Source organism: Salmo salar, chromosome ssa23, assembly GCF_905237065.1.
Source record: "Salmo salar chromosome ssa23, Ssal_v3.1, whole genome shotgun sequence".
Lineage (NCBI taxonomy): Eukaryota > Metazoa > Chordata > Actinopteri > Salmoniformes > Salmonidae > Salmo > Salmo salar.
Genome location: NC_059464.1, coordinates 30,727,079 through 30,755,058, shown reverse-complemented (window position 1 = coordinate 30,755,058; position 27,980 = coordinate 30,727,079). Strand labels below are relative to the sequence as shown.

The 27,980-nt window shown below is 42.1% G+C and overlaps 2 protein-coding genes across 5 annotated transcripts; both read left to right on the top strand.

Moving 5' to 3' along the window:
* Positions 1 to 1,632: 1,632 nt before the first annotated feature.
* m6pbp (Mannose-6-phosphate receptor-binding protein 1) lies at positions 1,633 to 16,346 on the top strand. Of its 2 annotated transcripts, none has more exons than NM_001173928.1 (8): positions 1,633 to 1,699; positions 12,945 to 13,036; positions 13,337 to 13,532; positions 13,623 to 13,702; positions 14,319 to 14,649; positions 14,872 to 15,224; positions 15,330 to 15,545; positions 15,707 to 16,346. In NM_001173928.1, exons 2-8 carry the CDS (start codon positions 12,968 to 12,970, stop codon positions 15,842 to 15,844), a joined length of 1,383 nt encoding a protein of 460 aa, NP_001167399.1. In that variant the 5' UTR covers positions 1,633 to 1,699; positions 12,945 to 12,967; the 3' UTR covers positions 15,845 to 16,346. The 2 variants fall into 2 exon arrangements, with proteins under 2 accessions (NP_001167399.1, XP_045561838.1); XM_045705882.1 differs by lacking the exon at positions 1,633 to 1,699 and adding an exon at positions 7,027 to 7,047.
* A 256-nt stretch (positions 16,347 to 16,602) lies between these two features.
* Positions 16,603 to 24,799, top strand: LOC106584390 (AN1-type zinc finger protein 5). 3 transcript variants are annotated; one of them, XM_014169647.2, is made up of 6 exons: positions 16,603 to 16,860; positions 18,310 to 18,515; positions 18,794 to 18,908; positions 19,099 to 19,226; positions 19,422 to 19,529; positions 21,157 to 24,799. In XM_014169647.2, exons 2-6 carry the CDS (start codon positions 18,365 to 18,367, stop codon positions 21,303 to 21,305), a joined length of 651 nt encoding a protein of 216 aa, XP_014025122.1. In that variant the 5' UTR covers positions 16,603 to 16,860; positions 18,310 to 18,364; the 3' UTR covers positions 21,306 to 24,799. The 3 variants fall into 3 exon arrangements, with proteins under 3 accessions (XP_014025122.1, XP_014025121.1, XP_045562274.1); XM_014169646.2 differs by having other exon boundaries at positions 18,310 to 18,524; XM_045706318.1 differs by lacking the exon at positions 19,422 to 19,529 and having other exon boundaries at positions 18,310 to 18,524.
* Positions 24,800 to 27,980: the final 3,181 nt, after the last annotated feature.

Sequence of the window (27,980 nt, the reverse complement as noted above, 5' to 3'; positions counted from 1 at the left end):
ATAATAATTTTGCTTTGTCTCATTATGGATATAGCCTCTGCGTGATGGGGTTGTGCAACGCAAATGGCTATAACAAGCCTACATACAGACTGGAATTCACAAATACAACAGTCAAAATGCCTAACATAACGCCGTGCTCCCAAATACTGGAAAAGTGTGATTCGTTAGATTACATGATCACCACAGTAGCCCCACGCGGCCATAAAAATGTATTATATGGCCATTAAATAACACACAACAGCATGGCAAATTTAGATAGTAGAATAGGCATAGCCTAAATCATATTTACTTTCTATTTTGCAGTTCAGGTGGTTATTCTAGACAAGGCTCTTCTGTGTCTTTATAGTATCATTCTCACAAAGTAATTTGCTGAAGGCCCAAGCCTATACTACGCCATCAACTGGTATAATGTCGTTATTGAATTTCTGTTCTAAAACAAGCTCTAGACTTTTATTTTGGAAATGAAACTGGAATCTGCAAAACAACTCTAATGTCGGGCTAGAGTTGCTTGATTGACTAGTTAGTTAACGTCGACTAGCTACTTTCGGTTCATGTCCTTTGCAGATTCCACATTCCTGACAAAAGTTTGTATGTATAGAAAAGATCTATAACGGAGTAAAGGGAGACGTAAAGTAAGAATTGAACGTGTAAATGTTCATTCATAGATGTAACATAGGGTTTGTACATTTACAGACCTAATTGAACGGTTACGTTTCATGTTTCACGCATGGATTTTCTTACAATCCTAACAATTTACGAATAGATTTTTTAAAGATGCTAACGATACGTACATTCAAAAGTTTGGCAGCTATCTGGCTCCATAACAATGTCATACTATTTTGGACCAGACAGCATCAGATCTAGACTTACAGAGACAGAGTGACGCTGTTTCACTCACTCAGTTGCATTCTCCGGTGAGATTTGTATTTATATTTATTATGGATCCCCATTAGTTGCTGTCAAGGCACCAGCTATTCTTCCTGGGGTCCATCAAAATTAAGGCAGTTAATACATTGTCTCTTGCATATTGAAGGATAAATATAAAACACAGAGAGACGAAAGATGTTTTTTTCTTGGTACATTTTTTGGGGTGGCCTGGCTTCCCTTGGCATCCATGAATACACGCCACTGACTACTACCCTTTCAGACATGTTCCTCAGATGGTGAGAAGCTGAACTCGTGAAACTCCCATTTGTGAGCCATTTTTCTTCATCTGATAATGCAATGTCAGGTTGTGTACTTGGAGATGGAGAGACTTTATCAGTTAGCTAAAACTGTTCCCCCTCTATTTATAATCAAAATGATTATTGGAATAGGCTAAAACAGTCTCCTCATCAATTATGACATGAACACAACACTTACATAAATATACATTCACAGACATTATAGACAAATGGCTGTGGATATTCAAAAATATATTACCATCATCATACAGGCACAACTATTGATATCATAATTGTTAGCCTACATTGCTTCATATAAGCAAAAAACATTAATTGGCTACTGTAGCTAGTTTGGTTTCAGCTTACTGTGATTGGTTAACTTTCATGGAAATTGGACAACCCTGCCTTTGCTAAGCCGTCATGTGTTGCAATTGTGTTGTCAAGAGGGCTTGGTCGGGACACAGCTAGTTCGGGACACAGCTAGTTCGTGTTAACTTCGCAGCCAGATAAAAGGAGGACAGCATTCGATCAGTGAGGTCAGTAAATAAAATTACAACATATAGCGACAAACATATATTTTAAAAAGCATGACAATTGTAGTAATTTGAAGACATCGCCACGTTTCGTGACTACTAGCTTGCTTACTAACAAACTCTACTGTAATATTAGATGTCTGCCTAAGTGCCTGTTTAGATGCCTATTTCGATAGAAGTTAATCAAGTTACATGACTCAATAGTTATCTCCCAAAGACGCTGTTAATATTATTACAGTACAAGGAAAATTCCTCTTGTGGGGGAAAGTTCAGCTGAACCATCTATCAAAACAGCAGCAAATTTTCAAATGGCCACTCAATGCAGACCTCTTATTGTTTTCTTCTTGGTAAAATAGTATTTTTCATACTTTAACTTGGCATAACTGTACATGATGTGTCTAGATCTGGAATCGTAATGTTGTAGGCTGCTGGGACCATTCACTTCTATGCCTGGGACATTTTTATATATATATACGGGCTATGGCTGGCGCCCAAGTCTTTCTTCATACAATCAGTCAGTGTTTCACTGCTTGCATACTAACGTGCTTGCCATATAGGCCTGCCCTACTAGCTGCAGGGGTAACAGAGAGTGCTTTTTGATAGTAGATTGAACACTCACCAGGATGTGGTTGTCCCAAGGTGTTGACCTTCAATGCAAAATAATGTCAATTTCCCCCCCTCCAACTGTTTGGTATTGTTAGTTGCAAAGCTTGTCACAGTTATTAAAATATATTGCTCTAGTATTATATTTGTCTTTATCTGATGCTTGTTATCAGATATGAGGGACACAGACTTTGCTCCGGTGGTGTCACAGTGTAAGTGAAGATCTCACTGTCGATCATTTCAGTTCTAAACAAGTATGCCTACAGTTAGTCTGTCTTTTGTATTTCCACCTGTTTGTCCTGTAGTTTATACTTCAGTGTATTTTTTTGTTTGCAGTGTGACTTTTATTTCCACCTGTTTGCCGTTAAATTTTGTAGTTTATAGCTTCAGTGTGATTTATTGTCTTATATGACTTCCACCTGTTTGTCCTGTAGTTTATAGCTTCAGTCGTGACTTTGTATTTCCACCTGTTTGTCCTGTAGTTTATAGCTTCAGTCGTGACTTTGACCCAGGACCACTGAACTGTATTATCATACCAAGCTAGTCTCCTCTCTCCATTCATGTTACCTTCACTAAGAATGAGAGAAGAGTAGGCCTACACACACAGTGACAAAAAAATACTAATTGCGGTTTAGATGCTTAATATAGGTATTAATACTGACCAAGTATTACGAATATAAGAACACAGTTAAATGTGATATCAGTTCAATGGGAGTCTAGTCAGTTCAATCACATCAGTCAATCAGAGCATGTGTTGGATGCCTCGGAGTCCGAGGCAGGCAGGAGGCCCATGTTTTTGGCCAGCTCCATCACTCATAGAATGGCAGTAAGCCTCTCCAGGAATTTATCAGGGCAGACCAACTCCTCAGTGGTTTTTATAAGCTGCCTGCTGGCAGGAGGCTCAGCTGCCCTGTCCTCATCCTCAGCATGGTCAGGTCCAGACTGGGCCTTTCTCTTCCTCAGCTGCATCAGTATGCGTGTGTAGAACTCTGTCGTATGGGCAAACTCTGCTCTGCGCATCAGGTCCATGTAGTAGCAGACCTGGTTCCACCTCTCCTGATCAGACAGCTGCTGGTAGTACTGCATGCACCTCTGCCAGTACTCCTTCTGGTTGTAGCGCTCTGCTGGGTGACTGAACAGGTGCCTGCCATGGACCATAAGCGATGGGGAGAGCAGCAGGAGAGGGGCCTGCTAAGGGGATGAGCCCAGGGGTACTTCCTCCTTCAGCTCCGGCAGAAACGGCCTGGAGTGGGCACAGGAGAGGGCTGTTCTTGGACTGCTTTGGTGGTGAGGACTGGTCAGGAGTCTGAGGGAAGTTTACGGATCTCAGGTAGGTCAGTCAGGGGCTCATTTGGCTGTACCTTCAGACCCTTTATAGAGCTCTAATGGCTGATGAGAGAGGAGGAATCTGGAAGATCCTTCATGGTGTCCACGTATCTGATATGGGTCTCCTCCACCTTTACTTTAGGAGCCTGCTCTGAGGTGGGCGGCAGGTTGACTGTGCCCACACAGGTCAGGGTCAGTGAGGCCTGCTGAACAGGGCCAGGGACCAGAGCCACAGGGCTGGGTGCTGCCACAGTATCAGTTTGACATGAAAATTACACATCCATATTGCTGTTGTAATAAAAACTATCAGTAGGGATTTGAAATTGCTTTGTGATGTTGCTTTGAAGAGATAAGATTTTGGTGACAGAATACTGTTTGTCCACTGTCTCTATGGCAATTGGATATAGTGACGTCCAAAGATTTTGGCATCTCTGTATTAGAGGTCGACCGATACCTATTATTGGAGGACCAAAAGTAGACGATACCGATTAATCGGACAATTTAAAATAAAATTAAAATTAAAAATTATTTTTTTTATTTTAAAAATATATATATTTGTAATAATGACAATTACAACAATACTGAATGAACAATGAACACTTTCATTTTAACTTAATATAATACATCAATAAAATTAATTTAGTCTCAAATAAATAATGAAACATGTTCAATTTGGTTTAAATAATGCAAAAACAGTGTTGGAAAGTAAAAGTGCAATATGTGCCATGTAAAAAAAGCTAACGTTTAAGTTCCTTGCTCAGAACATGAGAACATATCAATCAATCAAAATTTATTTTTATATAGCCCTTCGTACATCAGCTGATATCTCAAAGTGCTGTACAGAAACCCAGCCTAAAACCCCAAACAGCAAGCAAAGCATGTGAAAGAAGCACGGTGGCTAGGAAAAACTCCCTAGGAAAAACTCCCTAGAAAGGCCAAAAACCTAGGAAGAAACCTAGAGAGGAACCAGGCTATGAGGGGTGGCCAGTCCTCTTCTGGCTGTGCAGGGTGGATATTATAACAGAACATGGTCAAGATGTTAAAATGTTCATAAATGACCAGCATGGTCAAATAATAATAATCATAGTAGTTGTCGAGGGTGCAACAAGCACGTCCGGTGAACAGGTCAGGGTTCCATAGCCGCAGGCAGAACAGTTGAAACTGGAGCAGCAGCACGGCCAGGTGGACTGGGGACAGCAAGGAGTCATCATACCAGGTAGTCCTGAGGCATGGTCCTAGGGCTCAGGTCCTCCGAGAGAAAGACAGAAAGAGAGAATTAGAGAGAGCATATTTAAATTCACACAGGACACCGGATAAGACAAGAGAAATACTCCAGATGTAACAGACTGACCCTAGCCCCCTGACACATAAACTACTGCAGCATAAATACTGGAGGCTGAGACAGGAGGGATCAGAAGACACTGTGGCCCCATCCGATGATACCCCCGGACAGGGCCAAACAGGCAGGATATAACCCCACCCACTTTGCCAAAGCACAGCTCCCACACCACTAGAGGGATGTCTCCAACCACCAACTTACCGTCCTAAGACAAGGCCGAGTATAGCCCACAACGATCTCCGCCATGGCACAACCCAAGGGGGGGGCGCCAACCCAGACAGGAAGACCACGTCAGTGACTCAACCCACTCAAGTGACGCACCCCTCCCATGGACGGCATGGAAGAACACCAGTAAGCCAGTGACTCAGCCCCTGTAAAAGGGTTAGAGGCAGAGAATCCCAGTGGAAAGAGGGGAACCGGCAAGGCAGAGACAGCAAGGGCGGTTCGTTGCTCCAGCCTTTCCGTTCACCTTCACACTCCTGGGCCAGACTATACTTAATCATAGGACCTACTGAAGAGATAAGTCTTCAGTAAAGACTTAAAGGTTGAGACTGAGTCTGCGTCTCTCACATTGGTAGGCAGACCATTCCATAAAAATGGAGCTCTATAGGAGAAAGCCCTACCTCCAGCCGTTTGCCGTTTGCATATGAAAGCTGGTGGTTCCTTTTAACATGAGTCTTCAATATTCCCAGGTAAGAAGTTTTAGGTTCTAGTTATTATAGGACTATTTCTCTCTCTACCATTTGTATTTCATATACCTTTGACTATTGGATGTTCTTATAGGTACTTTAGTATTGCCAGCCTAATCTCTGGAGTTGATAGGCGTGAAGTCATAAACAGCGCAATGCTTGAAGCACAGCAAAGAGCTGCTGGCAAACGCAGTAAAGTGCTGTTTGAATGAATGCTTACGAGGCTGCTGCTGCCTACCACCGCTCAGTCAGACTGCTCTATCAAATCATAGACTTAATTATAATATAATAACACACAGAAATGCGAGCCTTAGGTCATTAATATGGTCAAAGCCGGAAAACTATCATTTCGAAAACAAAACGTTTATTCTTTCAGTGAAATACGGAACCGTTCCGTATTTTATCTAACGGGTGGCATCCCTAAGTCTAAATATTGCTGTTACATTGCACAACCTTCAATGTTATGTCATAATTATGTAGAATTCTGGCAAATTAGTTCGCAACGATTCAGGCGGCCCAAACTGTTGCATATACCCTGGCTCTGCGTGCAATGAACGCAAGAGAAGTGACACAATTTCCCTAGTTAATATTGCCTGCTAACATGAATATCTTTTAACTAAATATGCAGGTTTAAAAATATATACTTGTGAATTGATTTTAAGAAAGGCGTTGATGTTTATGGTTAGGTACACGTTGGTGCAACAACAGTGCTTTTTTCGCGAATGCGCTTGTTCAATCACCTGTTTGGTGAAGTAGGCTGTGATTCAATGATAAATTAACAGGCACTGCATCGATTATATGCAACGCAGGACAAGCTAGATAAACTAGTAATATCATCAACCATGTGTAGTTAACTAGTGATTATGTTAAGATTGATATTTTTTTTTATAAGATACGTTTAATGCTAGCTAGCACCTTACCTTGGCTCCTTGCTGCGCTCGCATAACAGGTAGTCAGCCTGCCACGCAGTCTCCTCGTGGAGTGCAATGTAATCGGCCATAATCGGTGTCCAAAAATGCCGATTACCGTTTGTTATGAAAACTTGAAATCGGCCCTAATTAATTGGCCATTCCGATTAATCGGTCGACCTCTACTCTGTATATAAGTTACATCTCAATAACTTCTGACATTCCATAAACCAAAGTAAAGACAAGGTAAAACAACAGCAGATCACCATACAGATGTTGGATCTTAATTTGAGCAAGTTTGCTACAGCAGAAAAATAATCCTGCAGCAACAGAAAGTTTAAATTATGTGGATTATAATTAATGGGCATTTTTTTTGTAGGTGTTGATACATCTTTCATTAGGGCAAATCAGTGTTGTGTTCGAGACCAAGTCAAGACCAAGACCAGAGGGGGTCCGAGACCAAGTCAAGACCGAGACCAGAAAAATGCAAGTCCAATTCAAGACCATGAATGTAATTTGGTCAAATCGCCACCATAATAAGAGAAAAAATGTCCAGTATTTCTGTGTTCATAATTCAAAAGAACATATGGATTCTTTAGACATTCAGAATGGTGAAAAAAATGCATGCTGAAGGCAAATAGAGCCACTCTACAAATGATTACTAACCCAAACGCAGTTGGGAGCAATGAGGGACTTCTATGCTTTCAGAGAAAGGCTAAGGATCTATAAAATAATTGTTTTTTTTTCCAAAGATGTTCTGATTTTAATCTCATCAGTTTTTGTTAGAAAGGAAAGGGTTAACGCTGAAGAGAAAAAAATATTCCATCAGGATTTTTCTTTGGTGGTCTCTAGGGAGATAAATCTAGCTAGGCCATCAGATGCTTGATGGAGGGCATCTGCCATTCAACTATATTAGGGGTGTCAACCAATCACATTGACTTCTAATAAGTGGGACCACTTTTACAAAAACCTATGGAAACTTCTGCATTCTCGAAGGCCAACAGGCCACTGTGCAATAGCAAGCAGTAGTTTTCCCACGGTCCAGCTAGCTAGCTTTTGTTGTAGGCTAGTTTGCAGTGGCTGCAGCAGGTGTTATCGAAGTAAATGTTGTTGGCAATTTGTTAGCTTGTCCTTTTTCAAGAATAACTTTCAACAAGAAGTTAAGTTTCAAATGATCATCATCTGGTAAGTGGAACTGTGTTTTATTTTATTTTTTATTATAGCACACTTCCTGTTGTTAGCCATCTCTTTTGAAAATAACTTATGTCAAATCAATCAAATCAAATGTTATTTGTCACATCTGCTGAATACAACAGGTTTAGACCTTACGTTAAATGCTTACTTACAAGCCTTTAACCAACAATGCAGTTCAAGAAATAGAGTTAAGAAAATATTTACTAAATAAACTAAAGTAAAAAGTAACACTAAAATAACAATACAGAGGCTATATACAGGGGGTACCGGTACTGAGTCAATGTGCGGGGGTACAGGTAAGTTGAGGTAATTTGTACATGTAGGTAGGGGTAATGCATAGATGATAAACTGCGAGTTGCAGCAGTGTAAACTCAAAGCGGGGGAGGGGTCAATGTAAATAGTCAAGGTGGCCATTTGATTAATTGTTCAGCAGTCTTATGGCTTGGAGGTAGAAGCTGTTAAGGACTATTTTGGACCTAGACTTGATGCTCCGGTTTTGCTTGCCGTGTGGTAGCAGAGAGAACAGTGACTTCGGTGACTGGAGTCTTTGACAATTTTTTGGCCCGTCCTCTGACACCGCCTAGTGTGTATATAGGTTCTGGATGGCAGGAAGCTTGGCCCCAGTGATGTACTGGGCCGTACGCACTACACTCTGTAGCACCTTACGGTCGGAGACTGAGCAGTTGCCATATACCAGGTGGTGATGCAACCGGTCAGGATGTTCTTGATGGTGCAGTTGTAGAACCTTTGGAGGATCTGAGGACCCATGCCAAATCTTTTCAGTCTCCTGAGGGGGAAATGGTGTTGTCGTGATGACTGGCTTGGTGTGTTTGGACCATGATAGTTTGTTGGTGATGTGGACACCAAGGAACTTGACACACTCCACTACAGCCCCGTCGACGTGAATGGGGGCATGTTCGGCCCTCCTTTTCCTGTAGTCCACAATCATCATCTTTGTCTTGCTCTCATTGAGGGAGAGGTTGTTGTCGTGGCACCACATTGCCAGGTTTCTGACCTCTTACCTATAGGCTGTGTCATCATTGTTGGTGATCAGGGCTACCACTGTTGTGTGGTCAGCAAACTTAATGATGGTGTTGGAGTCATGCTTGGCCACACAGTCGTGGGTGAACAGGGAGTACAGGAGAGGACTAAGCACGCACCCCTGATAGGCGCCAGTGTTGAGGATCAGCGTGGCAGATGGGTTGTTGCCTACACTTACCACCTGGGGGCGGCCCGTCAGGAAGTTGCGGAGTGAGGTGTTTAGTCCCAGGGTCCTTAGCTTAGTGATGAGCTTCGTGGGCAATATGGTGTTGAACGCTGAGCTGTAGTCAATGAACAGCATTCTCACATAGGTGATCCTTTTGTCCAGGTGGTAAAGGGCAGTGTGGGGTGCGCTTGAGATTGCGTCATCTGTGGATCTGTTGGGGCGGTATGCAAATTGGAGTGGGTCTAGGGTTTACGGCATGATGGTGTTGATGTGAGCCATGACCGGCCTTTCAAAGCACTTCATGTCTACCAACGTGAGTGCTACGGGGCGATAGTCATTTAAGCAGGTTACCTTCGCTTTCTTGGGCACAGGGACTGTGTGAAAACATTCTTGCATTTAAATTTTAGATCACCGGTTACTTTGTGTGCTAAACGTGAAATGTGTTTTGCAATGGCAAGTAACAGTTGTACATTGCAATTCGGAAATGCTTAGTCTAATGGTTATGTTTTTGTGTTCTTATAATTGGGACCTACTGGCTTATTTTGTTTGAGTAAATTGACTGCTTATCCTTTAACATCATGCTGTGTGTGTGACTGCTGTCTTTCCATCGGCCCAATGTAGTGGTGCCTTGAGAAGAGGGTCCTGTGTGACGTATGTTTTCCTAATGTAGTGGTGCCTTGAGAAGAGGGTCCTGTGTGACGTATGTTTTCCTAATGTAGTGGTGCCTTGAGAAAAGGGTCCTGTGTGACGTATGTTTTCCTAATGTAGTGGTGCCTTGAGAAGAGGGTCCTGTGTGACGTATGTTTTCCTAATGTAGTGGTGCCTTGAGAAGAGGGTCCTGTGTGACGTATGTTTTCCTAATGTAGTGGTGCCTTGAGAAGAGGGTCCTGTGTGACGTATGTTTTCCTAATGTAGTGGTGCCTTGAGAAGAGGGTCCTGTGTGACGTATGTTTTCCTAATGTAGTGGTGCCTTGAGAAGAGGGTCCTGTGTGACGTATGTTTTCCTAATGTAGTGGTGCCTTGAGAAGAGGGTCCTGTGTGACGTATGTTTTCCTAAAGATTTTTCTGATTTCACTCTCAAAATCCCACTTAAATTCTTTTTTTTTTTTTTTTAAGACAAATTTGATGTCCTTGAACCACATCAGGAGACCATTTGAGGTGTGGGAAAAATAACTTTTTTTTAGTTGTCCCTTATTTCAATTGAGCAAAACAAATGCCCTACCCATTGATACAAATCAGCATTTATGGCATTCTATCAGGTAGGCCTGCATTTCAGTCAACATTTAATTGGGATGTTTCTTTGGGAAAGCCTTTAGAAATGTTCATGCAAACAGTTTATGATGACTGAATTGCAAATAGCCTACTAACCAAGACTACGGATGAAACTTTTTCAATACCTGGTTTGCATATCCATTGTTGCAATAGTTAGCATTTACTGGTAGATAGAAGTTGAAATGTCTTTCCTACCCTACCCTACCAGCTACCGATGTCATTCTGTGAGCTGCTCCATGCGACAACCAGTTGAGAGCTGCGCACTCATGCTGCCTGCAGATGATATGCTGCTGAAACTAGGCTATTCGTGCTGCAAGCAGATGAATATATTTCACGTGCTTTGCAATTGTTTAGGCTATTTTGTGCATGATTTCTCTATTGTACTACAGCGGGGACTGTGAAGAGACACAGACACATATACACACGATAAGACACTCGATAAGACACTCGATCTACTGTTAGGTTCTAATTATCAGAGTAAGAACTCGACTGACACTATGAAAGCTTAGACCAAATTTATTCTTCCCAAAGGATCGAACCGCTGAATCGACAAAAACGTGTTTACTATAGTGGTGGTATATGTACCCCACTTTGGGTGGAGTCTCCTCCTTCTCTCTAAACATTGTATCTTTATTGCTAGGCAGGAAACTAACTGATACGGACAATAAACTTTTCCTTCTCCCTTAATGTGACCTGACCTGACCCCCTTCATCACTAATCCATGACTCTCTCCCCTTATCAATGCCTGCTACGTATGATCGTTTTCCCTACACTCAGTACATTCCAAGCTTAATTGCACCCACCATATACCTTCCTCCTTCAAATAACCATTAACTTCTGGTGTAAACCCTCTAAACCATAGCACTCAATATTTCAATAGAATACCTGATAATTAACCCCATTTCAAGTTTAGGAGTTAGAACCCAGAATCCATCACTACACACACGTGGATGTTGTATTGTAAATATGTGATAGTGGAGTAGTGGCCTGAGGGAACACACTAAATGTATTGGGTAAGGTGTTATGAAATGTAACGTCATATTTGAAATTGTGTATATAACTGCCTTGGTGTTGCTGGAAACCAGGAAGGGGATCCATAAGTCGTATACCTCCACTACACTAATTTGATACGCAAACAGTAGGGATTAAGAAGTGAGTATAGGCAATGCCCACTGAAAAACAGTGTGTATACGGCGAATACCTGCGTATAGCCTCCACTATACCACTGGCCCTTTGTGTTTTACAAAAAGTGCACTCCAACCTACGTGAGTGCGCTGGTATTACGCTTGCTGTCCTTTCAGAATCATGAGCCTGATGGCCCAATAGGCTCGACGCTGCGCGAACATGTCTATCACAGATATAAATACTGTTACAATTTCCCCGTCTCCCCTTACTAATAGTGAGCGTGCAAATTTCCAACAATTTCCCCCACTCTTTCCTACCAACAAGTCAATTAAGTTCAGACAAAGTTTTGAGGATATTTTTCAACAAAAGTAAAGAACAGTAATGTTACGAGTAAAGTAGGAATCCCAGGTTTCAATAGGCGATACAATATTAATGTTTCAAGAAAGGAGTGTATATATTTGGCCTGGGGAATCGGTTTTATCCGCTGACTGAATGGAAGCTGATAATTATGTTGTTTTTTTACTCCGCTGGTCTTGGTAAGAAATTACAGACCGATATGGTCTCGAGACCAGACTTGTATTACAACCCTGGGGCAAATTAAGTCTGACATTTTAAAGTGGAAATTACAAACTTTAGAAGCCTTTTTTAAACCTCGAATAGACTACAAGTTTGCATTTGCTGTGCAGAAAAATTCTCAGCAAAGTGACCAAATTGAGATCCTACATCTGTGCCTTTTTGGACATGGAATATTGAGCAGTACACAAAAATAAGCTATAGCCCTGTCCTCTGCAGAGGAATAAAATGTTCTTACCACTATAGATGAAAATGGTTGGTCTTGCAGAAAGATTTACCTGTTCCATCAATGGCACAGACTGATCAACTTCCTGAATAATAAAACAAGAAAAGCACATTTTTGTACAGAAAGCTTGGTCTCAAATGGCCTTAAATTTGATGCCACCAAAACTGAATTCAAGATCAACTTTGGCACATTCTTGGCCCAAACATTCTACCAAAGTTGCTATGTTCAAATGTTGTCATCCAATTGAATAACAAACACATTCAGAATCACCATGACATTATGATCAAAGTTCTGCAGGATTTTGATGTTCAATTGTGATGTCATCAAATAAAAATGTTTGCCAAAATTGTTCAGGTAAAATATAAAAAGCACATGATCAAACTGCCACATCCCAATGAAGGCCTACATTACTTTGGTCTGCAGTGAGATGGGCCAGGGCCCAGAGACCTGTAGCAGAGGAGCTATACTGTATCTGCCTCCATCATAATGATATTAATATTTTGGCTGTGGGAGACATAATTGGAAACCACAAGCCTTCAGTCATCCTTGCTCAGTCCAACTTCTGTCCCGTGACGTGAATAATTCTACAATTCTGCCCTATCCATTTCCATCTTGGCTGTATCCTGTTGTTTGACAAATGAAGCAAACATGCCTGGGTTGTCCTCTAACAGATGGATGGAGGGACAGCAAAATAAATCCCATCGCTGCTGTTTAGCTGGATAATACATTTCTGTTTTCTGAAGCAAGTAAAAGTTCTGTCTCATAAACCAAGTCATTTCATGTCAGAAATTAAAGAAAAATCCTGCACAATGGCAGACAGCGAGAAGACTGAGCCCAGTGCAGCAGCCATTGCCCAGCCAGCTAATGGAGACCAGCAGGTGAGGAGCACCATCACTGGGACAGTAGTTTACTCTACAACACACAGCTCTCATGAAGGGTCTGGTACATGGATAATTTTGAAACCAGCATTCAATATTTTACAGAGAATAGGCACTCAAAGTTGATTAATTGGAAATTTGCAAGCACTCATCAATTGTAATACAGACACACAAAAACTCAGTGTGCAGAGTTATCAGTACAAAGCAAACAAAATATGCAATATGAAATTGGCATCACAATGGCTGTTTCATCTCTCTTAAACCTTGGTAAATTATAAGCATTGTGTGTTTTGTTCCCAGAGTGTCGTGTCCCGTGTGGGTAGCATCCCTCTGGTGAGCTCTGCGTGTGGCGTAGTGTCCAACGCCTACAGCAGCACTAAGGACAGCGTTCCCCTTCTGAAGGGGGTCATGGATGCTGCCGAGAGCGGGGTGCGCACCCTGGGGGCAGCCGCCACCACCAGCTCCAAGCCACTCCTGGACAGACTGGAGCCACAGAGTGAGTTCTGATGCATAGTGACCACAGACAGACATTATTTTATTTTAGTGGATCGCTTTTTGTTAGGAAATGATTCATAATTTGTTGCAGTTTCTGTGGTGAATCAATATGCCATGATGGGACTGGACAAGGTGGAAAAACTGCAAATCCTCCAGCAGCCAGCTGACAAGGTGAGACTTTCCAAATCTAATGTTGACTAGTCAACAATGCTTCCTCATGCATCCAATTTGACTAAAGTCTCCAAGAAAAGACAGGTAAACTACTTGATATCTCATCCCTCACTCACTCATCTTCGCTTGGAGCATAGCGCCTCAACATATGGAGTCCCACGCTGTCCTATTCTAGGTCAGGTCCCAGGTTGATGTGTTTTTTTGTCTCAGGTTGAGTAGTTGGTCCTCTTTGGGCGTGTCCAGTTGGGGGATGGCTCCTTGAGGATGAGGGTGGGCTCTAGAGGTGGGTTTGATCAGGCCAAGTCACCAAACAGTCCGAGTCGGGAGGCACTGATCAAGGAGGAGACAGGGTTGGTCCGTCTTTCGCCGTATTGTGGTTCGGTATGTGGTCGCACCATGTGATGCCCAGTATGCGGCGGAGGCATTTGCAGTAAAAGGCGTCCAGACGAATATGAGGTCCAGCGTTTTTTTTTTTCAGAGTGTGTGTTGTTTCCAGATGTTGTCTAGGCTGGCCATGGTTGAGGCTTCCCATGGTTGTCACCATTGCTCCTGCAGATATATAATACCTCATATTTATAACAGCTTTTTAATGAGCTGTATATATTCTTTCCCACAGCTGGTTTCAGACACAGTGGGCATGATGTACCAGTCTGTGAGCGGGGCAAAGGAGACCATGACTGGGGCTGTATTGGGGGCAAAGGAGTCGATAACTGGGGCTGTGACCGGGGCCAAGGAAACCATGGCTGGGGCCAAGGAGACCATGACTGGGGCTATGATGGCTGCAGTGTTTGGGGGTGTGGAGATGACCCAAGCAGCAGCCAGTGGATGGTTCAGCTCATTCATGGGGACCGGTGTGGGCCAGATGGTCAGCAGTGGGGTGGGCCTGGCCCTCAGCCACTCTGAGAACTTGGTGGACCAGATCCTGCCTCTCAGCGACAGAGAGCTGGGTCAGTATGAATGAGAAAATGAACTAGTAACCACTGAATGGACTGTACTGAAATGAATTTGAACCAATCCCTGGTGTGGGTGCTGCTGAGGCAGGTCTAGAGCTGCAAGATGGTGTGATCATTTAATATATGTCTATGTAGACAGGGTGGCACTAAAATCAATAGCTCTGATCTCAGACTGAATTATCCTTTATAGATCATCTTCATTTTTTTCCTGTTCAGCTGCTTTGGCCGAGCCTGCAACAGGTGAGGTGGCTACTGCACCAGTGGTGGGCTCTAGCCCCAGCTACTTTATCCGTCTGGGCAAGCTATCCTCCAAAGTGCAGGAGCGGGCCCTGGAGCAGTCCCTGGTGAGAGCCCGGTGTGCCAGAGACACCACATATGCCACCATAACCCAGATCACCAGCACCTTGGACCTGCTGGAGAACGCCCGCTCCACTCTGGCTGCTGCCAACCATCAGCTGGGAGGGGCACCAGAGCAGCTGCTGCAGCGCTGGAAGGAGTGGCAGGAGAAACAGCCTAAAGATGGACAAGTAGATGGCGGGAAGATGGATGGTCCCAAAGACCAGACTGCGGTAGGGAGTCTCAAAGTAGTCATGGGAATGAATGTACTTGGGGAACTTTATATACACTGTCAAGTTAACCACAGCTAACTGTAAATGCCATTGTTTGTGTTGCAGTTGGAGTGGCGAACCCTCTCGATGGTGCGTGGTCTCAGTGACCAGTTGCGGTCTGCCTGCTCTGGTGTGGTGTCCAGCGCCCAGGGCCTGCCCAGTGCGGTCCAGGACCAGCTGGCAAATGCACAGAAAGCAGCTGAAGAACTGCACTCCTCACTGGGCAACACTAGCACCCTCACACCCCACCTCCTGGAGCAGACCCGTTATCATCTAACACAGGTACACCAAACTCTCTGTTCATTATGAATACACCAGCTGCTGGTTTCTCATTATTTATTCATAGTTTTAATATTTCAACCAACACATTGCATGTACATCATCATAACAGATAATTATGAATCACTCTAAGGTTATTTATGTTGATTGACACATTTTCGCAGGTGCGACATTCTCTGGATGGCGTAATGGAGTATCTGCTCAATAACACTCCTCTCAACTGGCTGGTGGGACCCTTTGCACCCCAGCTCACTGAGAAGGGAGAGGACAGGCAGGCTGTGGATAAAGGACCTCAGACCTAGGCTTGGTTTGAGGACCGACAAGTTGGAGTAGATTACTTCAACAAGGCTTGCACTTCATCTGCTTTCAATGACCGAGGCCTTAGATTAATATGTTGCTGACATGGTGTGTGCATTTTTTTGTGCAGTAAATTATGCGCTTTCTTACACTTACTGCACACACTTGTGAGTATAAACTATGCTGATGATAACATGGTACATACATATGGAAATCACAATACTGTTTTGTATATTCTCCAGAAGGGGATGAACACTAAAATGGCCATATTTGTGCTGTAAATCACACTCCAATCTGTGAATGTTAAGGAACCATTTAAAACAAACTGTACGAAATGCTGTATAAACCCCACATGTGACTGATCTTTAATCCTCAAAAATGTACGAAAGGGTTCATGACAAATTGTTGTGACGTTTCTGTGCTCTCCTCTGTATGTGTAAGCTCCTGAAGGGTCTCTTGCTGTTGTTTTTGATTGCTAATACGGTCAATAAAGTATTGTTGACTCTCCTTCCTGGGCTTGTAGTCCATTATATTTGCTATTTCAGCTTTTTATATAATACAGGATTTCATTCACCTGCATCTTTCACTCATTGTTAGTTTATACTGCCTAGTGAATATTTAGAATTGGTTATGTCGTCTCCAATCTAAGTACTTTGCTGTTCTTTTTTTATTTTTCCAATTAACACACAAACATGTTTTCCAAGAACCTGTAACTTATTATAACACTGTAGTAGGGAGCTGATATTGACAGCAATACTCAATGTCACAGTACTCATTAGCAAGCATTTTTTAATATAATTCAATTCTATCACCCCGTTTCTACAATGGTATTGTATTTGGCAAATGAAATGGGGATATTATGCATGTGAGAAAATAATGAATTGTTGCTTAGAATTACGTCACGGTGGTTTCGAATGTCGGGAGCTAGCGCTGGTTAGGAGGCCGCGCGCACAGAGGACAGATTACTTGTACATTTCTGGAGACTAAGGTCGTCAACACCGCTCATCACTTCGTATTTCAGGTACTGGATTGCTTTAATAATAACAAATAAGAAACGGTTTCGCTAATGTAAACCGATTAAATCCGGTCAGATCCGTTCCCGCTGACTACAAGCTAGCGTACCGTTAGCGCTTCATGCTAGCTAGTTATAGTAGCCAGATAGCAGTTGTAGCTGGCAGTACATAACGTTCGTTTAGACACTTGTGTGAAAACAAAGTCGTGTTACATATTCAATGTAATTCGTCTGACTAATAAATATCATTACCCAGATAAGCTAGTGCATTTTTTACATTCAGGACATTAAAAATATGACGTCGCCGCTGGTCCTTGTTTTCAATGAATTAGCTATCTAAATGTTACTGTAGCTAACTAAATAGCCAGTCTCTTACTAGCCTAACGCTATTTGCTTTTGAGCGAGGACGCAATTGTTTTCGACTGCGGACAAACAAGACCTGGGTTGATGATCAGCAGTAACGTTAGATACTAATTTTATCCAGACAGCTAGTTTGCCAATTATAGTCCGTCTATGACAAGGGAATGCCATCATTTTAGTGTTTTGTTCTTTGATTTCAAGTTTGCTTGAACCGACCAAAACATGTAGTTATGATGTTGGCGCTATAATTGAATTTAGGTTATCCTGGCAGCCTTGGCAGAGTTAGTATTTCTTGGTTTATCGAGGCACAAACTCTTTTGTTTTCAGTGCACACACTACAGCTAGCTAGGTAGCAAGCTTTTGTTTGCGACACAGGCACTGTCTGACAGTTTGCGATGTGTCTTTTGTTGTTGGTCTGTTATCCATGCTATAAAACAAGGGGTTTGGTATATGGAAAATGACCCCATATGTATTGTCATGGTGACTGATGATATTTAAATTTTTTAGTCATTTAGTAGACGCTCTTATCCAGATTAGTGAGTGCATACCTTTTCATATTTTTTCGTACTGGTCCCCCGTGGGAATCGAACCCACAACCCTGACGTTGCAAGCGCCATGCTCTACCACACGGAATATCTCAGTTTTACTTCCAACCGGGTGCATGTGTAATAGAGTATTGTGATTTGTAACTGCTTGTGTTTCTATTGTCTGTGTTATCTGACCATTCAAATGAAGTAAACAAGTTGTTTTTGTGGTTTGAAAGCTACGGATGTCAAATTCTAAGCCTAATTTAACAGAATAAAATCATAGCCTCTGGATTGGGTAGCCTACATGCTAGTAACAATAAATAGTATTTGTATTGTATCTAACAAAATAGATCACTCATCACCAGTACTATACAGATTAGATCTGTCAGGATCATCTCAAATACACTAAATCAATAATCAATCATTCACACTTACTCCTAGCAAAACCACTAACACTTTCAGAACTGCTCTCCTGCTCCAATGCCGGTCTCCAAGCTCTCTTAGCCTTTTTATAGAATGTTCATGTAAACAATGGCCATGAGTTTGACTAACTCTTCAACCCCATTTTCAGGAATATCCTCTCCCATCCCCCTTCCCCCCCTTCCCTCCCCCCCTTATCAGAGAGCATGGCTCAGGAGACCAATCAGACACAGGTGCCAATGCTTTGCACTATGGGCTGTGGTTTCTATGGTAATCCCCGCACCAACGGTATGTGCTCGGTCTGCTACAAGGAACACCTACAGAGACAACAGGGAGGGGGCCGTTCCAGCCCCCCAGGTGAGAAAGGTAGGAAGATGGTAGAGGGACCCAAAAGGAGGGTGGTGGGTTGCTAAAAGGGTCTGGAGAATGAGGTAGCAATCGCTGCTAAAATCTTGGCATTATAAAGCAAGAGAGTGATTTATCAGTTCGTGAAACAACACTTTTTTTTGTTAATTGGAGCCATTTAGGTAATCAATAGCGTGTGGCATATGATTCAATATATAATTCATTCATGGTCAACAACTGGGGGGAGGGGGTTCAGTAGTGTCCTATATAAACGTGTGGTTTATCCACAGGCTCGGCAGCTTCATCGCCAGTGGGGTCCCCGGGAGCAGCTGGTGTGTCAGTGGAGAGCACAACGTCGGAACCCAGCACGGAAGGGGTCACTCCGCCCGAGGAAAGGACATCCAGGTATGCTGACATAAAATCAGCTTGTCTCTGCAAACAAACACACAGACTGCTAAATGGAATCCATTACATTGACAGTAAGCTGTTGCTCAAGAGGCTTTTGTTCATCATTGTTTTTTGGAAGTTCCATAGTATATTGGATTATGGTTTCAGTTGTTCACCTCATTATTGGTCTGTGTGAATGTGTCTCCAGTCCCAACTCCCCCAGCCCAGTAACCCAGCAGATGACAGCCATGAGTATCTCCCAGGATACTGGAGCCACTGACTCAAACCGGGCTGATGGGGACGAGGAAGAGGACGAGGGGACATCCAAAAACACTGGTTAGAACAACAGGGAAAAAAGCTTGAGACTTTCTTGTTTTCCAAACTGTTTTCCAGTAGCAGTCATCAGCAGTATATGGCATGGCTCCTGTCTTGTAATACATAACTATACTGCAGCCACCCGAGGGTACACTTCAACAGTAATATATGGGTAGCTCCGTTTGTGAGGTTCAGTTAGATGTTGTATTTTAACAGGGCCAGTGGGGGAGGCAGCCCAGGCCTCGTCTGATGGTGATCAGACCCCTGACAAAAATAAGAAGAAGAACCGATGCTTCACCTGCCGGAAGAAAGTGGGCCTGACGGGTAAGACGGAAGATAGGGTGTCCAATCAGAAACGCATCTTTTGACCAATGGGTAAAATAATATGGTAATTGTGTAGATACTCCTCTAAGAAAACCAATGGTCCAAACCTTGTCTCTCATAATCCATTCAAAAGTTATTGGAGTATTTACCCTTGTAGGGTGGCTGAAATTAGGGACCCTAAATCAATGGAGGCCAGAGAAAAATGTGGGGAAAAAACAGGAAAATAGTATTGCATCAGCTCGGCTGGATGCTGTGTGAGAATTAAGTCTAATTGAATGGCTCACTGTTGAACTCATCTTTCTTCTCGAATCTGGAGGGCATAAAACAATATAGAGGTAAGATGGATATTGATTTTGAGACATGACATGTAGTATTTTCATATTATAATATACACTTGTCATTTTAATGCGAAATTCTCGTTTTTTAAAGATTTTTCACAAAAACAAGTGTATCCTTGAAATGTCAACGGTACACTGAGCTGTACTGCAAGCTTTGTATTTTTTGAGCATTTTACATTTACTTTAGCTTTTTGCAACCTGCGGAAACTACTTTGCAGATGACTACCAGAACATGTAAAATCCTTAAGTTGCTGTGAGAAAGCGTCACTGCTTTGTCAACAGAGCTGGGTGCTTATTAGCTGACTTTTAGGATATTATGTTAATAGCATGTTAAAGACCCCACTGAATGATTCAGGACACGAAGAATCATATTTGTTCTGGTAAAATGTATTTTATTACATAAGGAAGTGAAATTTCATGACCAAAATGTGTTTTCAACCACTGGGTAGTGGGTGGACACCCTACAGAATAAGGTTTCAGGGCGCACAGCACACACAGGCAGGTGGCTGCTGAGTTAAAAGGGTTTATGGGGCATTGAGCTCGAGTGCAAAGGAGTTATTTTCTGAGTTAGCTTTTAGGTGTTTGAGATTGTTTATAATTTTTACCCCTGGGGAAATGGAAGCATGCAGGGCTTATTAGTTAGTTCAGATACATATTGTTTTTTTAACTGACTCTGATGTTACTGCTCTCATACAGTGCTGATTTGATGCTTTTTCAATGGTATGTTTCTTTTTTCAAAGAAATTCTAAAATCTGCTACACAAACTAAATTATATCTAATTTTCAACAGACATGATTGATCCGCCTATTTGAACGTCAGGACATCATATTTATCACACACAGTGCAAAAATAGCACAGAGACCTCAAGACTGAATTTTAACACGATGCCATTGTCCTTACTGGCTGTTTTTTAACTAAATATTTGGTAAATGTTTTCAATATTTGCACGTTTATTTAATAGTTCCTATTCCAAACGTAGACTACAACTTGTATGAAAGTAGTCCACCTATCACATTGCTGTTTGTGTAGAGAGCAACATACTGCAGGTTAGTGGTGCATTTCACGGTCCACTGCATTTCACAGTGTACTGTTGGCTTGCACTCTACCGTGGTGTTGGCCTGCTATACAACAATCTCTTGGAAGAGCCTTGTGCTCACCACCCTCTAAGAAAGCACACTGTTACTACACATCTCAGGTTTTCATCTTGGTCCAGTTGGTTGGAACTGACCTTGGCGACTGAGACGTAGATAGGGTTGGATGTTAACTTTGTCCATCTCTTCACTCTCTAGGCTTCGACTGTCGCTGTGGTAACCTGTTCTGCGCCATTCACCGCTACTCTGACAAACATAACTGTCCTTACGACTACCGAGGCGCTGCCGCAGCCCGCATACGCAAGGAGAACCCCATCGTGGTGGCTGAGAAGATCCAGAAGTTATGAGGACTAAATAGAAAAGTCTCTGACGTGAAAATTTGGAACAATGGCGGCATGGAATAATACCAGATAAAATGGCTTCATTTGTTCATGGTAGGATAAGGTGGGTGGGGTGGCAGCGTCATAGCCCCTGTCCAGCCACTCCCTTTATTGGCATCTCCCTCTCTCCTAGAGTGACTGCTGGAGTGTGAATGCGTGTGTGAATTCCAATGTGGGGAGATTGTGTGTGTGTGTGTAGCTTGCTTGAGAGTCAGGGAGAGTGCAGTAGGGTTAGGTGGGCATTTGTCTGCTGTGGGGAGGGAAGGCATTACATTTCTACCCTTTTTATTATTAACTTGGGGGGACTTCTTTTTATATTATCCCTGCGAGGTAGTTAAAATGAGACAGAAGTAACCTGTTTAAGAGCATGCCACAGCTCGGATAAGGACATTGGGAGGTCAAGTTAAGATCATACTGGGAGTTTCTGTGTGTATCAGCAAGATCTTTTGAAGACTTCACATTCATTTACCCCTAAAGAAAAACCATTGTCTAGTTTCTGTCAAATTGGCCTTTTGTTTTATTTTAATGTTTCCCTCTGGGTGATTAGTTCACAACATGTCAAACTCCCAAGTCTCTGCATTCAAGAATGTTTTCTCTTTGATATATTGACTTCTCATACTGATGTTGGGTGCATGAACAGCTAGTTATTGGAGGGGGTGGGGCAGGGCTGGGGTTATCGAGATAGCCTTGACATAACTGAGTGATTGAGTTCTTCCTTTTTGTTTTAATGAGCGAATGACATCAGAAGATCTATATTAATATATTGTAGTTAGCTTGAATTGTGTGATTGCATTCTATTTATTTTTTGAATCAATTGGTTGGTTTGTACTGGAGGATTGGCAGCATGTGTCCGCAAATCATTTGATTTGTACTTAAACTTTCAATTCTATTTAAGCATTTCCATCTGATTATGTAACCATTTGAAAAAATACAAGTTCTGATATGTGATGGAGTAGAGTGGACATAAAAGGTCCATTATTTTGGAATCAAAACACAACAAATAGTGTCAACTGCAGAGCACAAAACACTGAATGTGCAAATGAACCTACTCTGTTTTCTTCAACCTCTGGGTCTTTATAGTTTAGTTGGATCTCTCTGCAGGTTTGCTACAGAGAATAAAGCATATTCTTCCCATGCTGGCAGGACATAACGTAGTGTTCTCCTTGAACACCTGCTTCTGTTCCATATTGCTTACACTTTAAGCCTCCTTGTCCTTAACCACCATCATACCACTGACATATGCTGAATGATAACTAAACTGGTTGGCAATTAATCTCCATAGTGACACACCTCTATTCTCAGCTGAAGTGAATTACTTCAGAATGACAGTGGCGTGCTTTATAATGTGCTCCCAAATGAGTCCTTTTTCGAAGACGCTTCTAGCTAGCTACTTCCGGAAGATCAAAATGTGCATGCATGTGCAGTCAGATGAATAACTGTTTATTATAAACAGAAAAACGAGCAAGAATGTTAAGACACACAGCATTAGCACAATGCAACGCGTTACTGGAACCTTGACTGGCTGAGGGTCAAGTTAATGGGACTCTACTGTGTTTTCAATTGTAAATACCATGTGGCTACTATTCATGTAGTATAATCTTATGTAGAATGTCGCCAGATAATAGGTGGGGAGAAAAATATCAAAATATTAGTATATGTGTATAACAGTGCTTTTCATAACTACCCTAAAAGAAGTGCAGTGGCACTGCTTAGTTTTCCTTGTATTTTGTTTCACTGACAGGTAATTCCTGTGTCTTCAAACAGGGTGTAGAATTTGGTCAACGGGCTAAAAATCACCCTGGATGACATATTTATCTTTGACAGTGTCATGCTAGGTTGCTTTCCAGTTCCTCCTGACTGCCCTGAGATTCAGTGACTCAACTCTACAGACAGTCAAACACATCCCTTCTATGTCCAAAGTACTGCTACTAACTGGCTCACTCTTCAGCAAGGGCCTTGGTGTCCCTGTGGTTGTTTTCAGGATTGGTCACACTAGTTTATTTCAAAACAATTTGTGGCAGTTTTGCATTGTTGAATCAAAGGTATATCAAACATTGATTTACAATTCATGCTTTTTCATAACATAGCACATGTCATTGAAAAAGATTGTGTGGAAAAAGCAGATACTGAAAAACAGCAAGTGTAACACCTGGCAAAACAACGAGGAGAAAGTCTGAACTGAATGAGATCTCTTTATATAAACAGGGAATAACCTAGACTTAATTTAGTCAGACCTGTGATATGCGCGTTAGCCTGGGTAGTATTACCAGTTAAAGAATGTCTTAGTGAAGGGCGGGTAGCAGTGGCTTAGGGCCTTTGCATGCAAACACCAAGGCTGCCTGTCCCTGAGCCTAGCCCGGAGCTCAAAGCCCCTGTTACGAGATGAGTCCTCTGGTTTATCATTTGGAATCAGACACTCTTGGATCTTAGGGTTCACACTGTTTAAAGTATCTGAGTGGAGATGGTGCGGTGCCTTTGATACCATGTAAGAAGAGGGCCTGAGAAGAAGTGTGTATGATGAGCTAGGGCTAGGCTGTCTGAGTTGAAAAACCTTCCTTGCTGTTGGTTTATTCCCAATAGTGATGTTTCGGTTTTAAGAGTATGCGCTAAACTGACTTTTTAAAATGGGGCAGAGATGCGTGTCCTCGTGTACCTGATGAGTGTACTCTGTTCTAGGGCAAGGGAACAGCGTCGGCTTGTCCTTCAGTTTGGCTGACTGTCGTCTTTGCAGTTGTGATGTGTTGCAGGTTGATAGTTCCCTTGACTGCTCAGACTATCCCAGCATTTAAAAAGGATTGCAGTTTGAATGTTACCAACGGGTTGATGGGGTCATGCTTATCAAGCTATTTATGTCTCTGGAATTGACCACACTGAGCCTCCCTTGTGGGGCCCACTGAGCTTATGTTTTAGGCTTAATAAGATCTGTTGAATCACTGCAATTGTATGTAAATGGCTCAAATAAACCGGATCAGAATCAGTGATTTGATGTTAGGAAAACATCCACTGCAATTTCAATCTGTTGCACTTTTACAATGTTGATGTCATGAAGTTTGTCTTTAGCACACTTTAACATAATCGTCCTCATCTTGCGGCCATTACTATAAAAGCTTTTGATCTGTGATGAGTAACCAGCTAATGGGTGACCAAATCTGGCAATATTCTCTCAATGTGTTGCAGCAGAACTGTGTTCCCATAAAATACAGTGGAGTGCTTGACTCATTCCACTGATGTATGAGAAATGATGGAACAGACAATAATTGAGTTCCAGAATGTTACAAATTGTAGATCTCTCCTGCAGGAAATTGCAAAAGTGCAGTCAAGTCCTTTGGACTGGTGCACACCAGTCCCCCAGAAACAACACCAGATATCTTTTAATGTTTTTTTTCTTAAAAAATGTAGGGTTGTATGATGTGTAAGAGTAAGTATAAAACAATAAAATCACAAAGTTTATTTTAAATGTACACTTGTCTTTTGTATTTATTTGTACAGCTGAGGGTAAGCAGGACAGATATGGTAAAGCAGGGTTCATGGATTCAGACTTTCCTCTTGAGACCGGTTAATTCTATAAAAAGCCTAACATTCCATCACAGCCTCCCAACACCTGGAGTACATTCAATGGACAACACTTAATATTGCAGTAGCCTATTGTTGTACAGCTGTACATTTACACAATGCTTTGTACTGATGTGTTTCTCCGACTCGGCAAAACGCTTAAGAGACAAATGGGTGTCCACAATGTCACCAAATGTTCAACTGGAATGGATGCTGGCTCTAACTAGAATTTACCATGAGGGCCGACATATCCCGCTGAGTGTGTGACACACCTAGACTGAGGCAGCCATGTCCATGTGTGCAGTAGCTGTGTACACCCGTGCCACAGAGCCCTGCCCACTTCCACATCAGCAGCCATTCACTACTCTTGGTTGGATTTGAGCAACAAAGTAGGTGTTAATCTACCTCAGATGTGACTTCTGTTTTGGAAATGGACACTCCACACTTAATGATGATGGTATACCTCACCTTTCAACTATTTTAAATGTGTTGAGTAAGTTGTTTACTACACACACTCTCTGGTCAGTTTATTTGGTACACCACCCCGTTCACAAAAATGGATCACTCCTACGGACAGTGAGTCACATATCTTGTTATATAAAGCAGACAGGCATTGAGGCATTCAGTTACTGTTTGTTGAATGTTAGAATGGGTGAATCGAGTAACCTAAGCAACTTTGAGTGTGGTATGATCGTTGGTGCTAGGTGCACCGGATACAGTATCTCAGAAACGGCTGCCCTACTAGATGGGTGTACCTTATAAACTGTCCAGTCAGTGACAAAGCTACTATTTACTATGTCCTGGAAGAGGTCCATGCAACAAACTAACATTTTGAAAATATGCTGACACCTATTTTCCAGAGGTGGGACCAAATCACTATTATTAGAGTCACAAGCAAGTCACAAGGTCTGAGTCTCAAGTCGTGTCCCAAGTAGAACGGGTCATGTCTCTAGTCAAGTCCAAGTCGTGCATTCTAAGAGCAAGTCGAGTCAAGACAAGTTTTTTTTTACATCTCAAGTAAAAAAAAAAATGCTATACATGCAAATCTTTGTCTATTCATTGAAGCTACCAGACAACTCTTTTCATTATTTTGTCTAACACGTTTTGATATGTAAGAATTAAGTTTAATAACAAATTCCAAATGCAAGCTTCATAAGTAAATGATAAATTTACAATAAGACCAGTAGCTAGGCCTATGCTAGTAATTGTTGATTGACGCTCCATTGCTGGTGAGCTTGCAAAGTAACCAGTTAATATTGTCACCAAACAATATTTGGAGCTGGATATTTATTTATGGAAATCTTCTCTCCCTACACTACCGGTCAAAAGTTTTAGAACACCTACTCATTCAAGGGTTTTCCTTTATTTTTTACTATTTTCTACATTGTAGAATAATAGTGAAGACATCAGAACTATGAAATAACACAAATGGAATCATGTAGTAACACAAAAAGTGTTTAACAAATCAAAACATTTTATATTTGAGATTCTTCAAATAGCCACCATTTGCCTTGATGACAGCTTTGCACACTCTTGTCATTCTCTAAACCAGCTTCATGAGGTAGTCACCTGGAATGCATTTCAATTAACAGGTGTGCCTTCTTTAAAGTTAATTAGTGGAATTTATTTCCTTCTTAATGTGTTTCAGCCAATCAGTTGTGTTGTGACATGGTAGGGGGGTATACAGAAGATAGTCCTATTTTGGTAAAAGACCAAGTCCATATTAAGGAAAGAACAGCTCAAATAAGCAAAGAGAAACAATAGTACACCATTACTTTAAGACATGAAGGTCAGTCAATACAGAAAATGTCAAGAACTTTAAAGTTTCTTCAAGTGCAGTTGCAAAAACCATCAAGCGCTATGATGAAACTGGCTCTCATGAGGACCGCCACAGGAAAGGAAGACCCAGAGTTACATCTGCTGCAGAGGATAAGTTCATTAGAGTTACCAGCCTCAGACATTGCAGCCCAAATAAATGCTTCACAGAGTTCAAGTAACAGACACATCTCAACATCAACTATTCAGAGGAGACTGTGTGAATCAGGCCTTCAGGGTCGAATTCCTGCAAAGAAACCACTACTAAAGGACACCAATAAGAAGAAGAGACTTTCTTGGGCCAAGGAACACGAGCAATGGACATTAGACCAGTGGAAATTTGTCCTTTGGTCTGGAGTCCAAATTTGAGATTTTTGGATCCAACCGCCATATCTTTGTGAAACGTGATGTGGGTGAACGGATGATCTCCACATCTGTATTTCCCACCGTAAAGCATGGAGGAGGAGGTGTGATGGTGTGGGGGTGCATTACTGGTGACACTGTCTGTGATTTATTTAGAATTCAAGGCACACTTAACCAGCATGGCTACCACAGCATTCTGCAGCAATACGCCATCCCATCTGGTTTGGGCTTAGTGGGACTATAAAAAAAAAATTTAACAGGACAATGACCCAACACACCTCCAGGATGTGTAAGGGCTATTTTACCAAGAAGGAGAGTGATGGAGTGCTGCATCAGATGACCTGGCCTCCACAATCCCCCGACCTCAACTTAATTGAGATGGCTTGGGATGAGTCGGACTGCAGAGTGAAGGAAAAGCAGCCAACAAGTGCTCAGCATATGTGGGAACTCCTTCAAGATGGTTGGAAAAGCATTCCAGGTGAAGCTGGTTGAGAGAATGCCAAGAGTGTGCAAAGCTGTCATCAAGGCAAATGGTGGCTATTTGAAGAATCTCAAATATAAAATATATTTTTATTTGTTTAACACTTTTTGTGTTACTACATGATTCCATGTGTGTTATTTCATAGTTTTGATGTCTTCACTATTATTCTACAATGTAGAAAATAGTAAAAATAAAGAAAAACCCTTGAATGAGTAGGTGTTCTTCAACTTTTGACCGGTAGTGTACAATTTGACGTTTGCGCTGCACCCGATCCTATAGCTGTACAGCAAATCAGCAATCTGTTCGCTAGCTCAGTGGTTCAAAGCTCGCGACCCCCACGCACGCACATGCGCGCACACAATCGCTTTGAACTGCCGCCTGCCCGCAGAATGCTAGTTGCCAACTGGGTAGCACATTTCTTCCTCACAAAT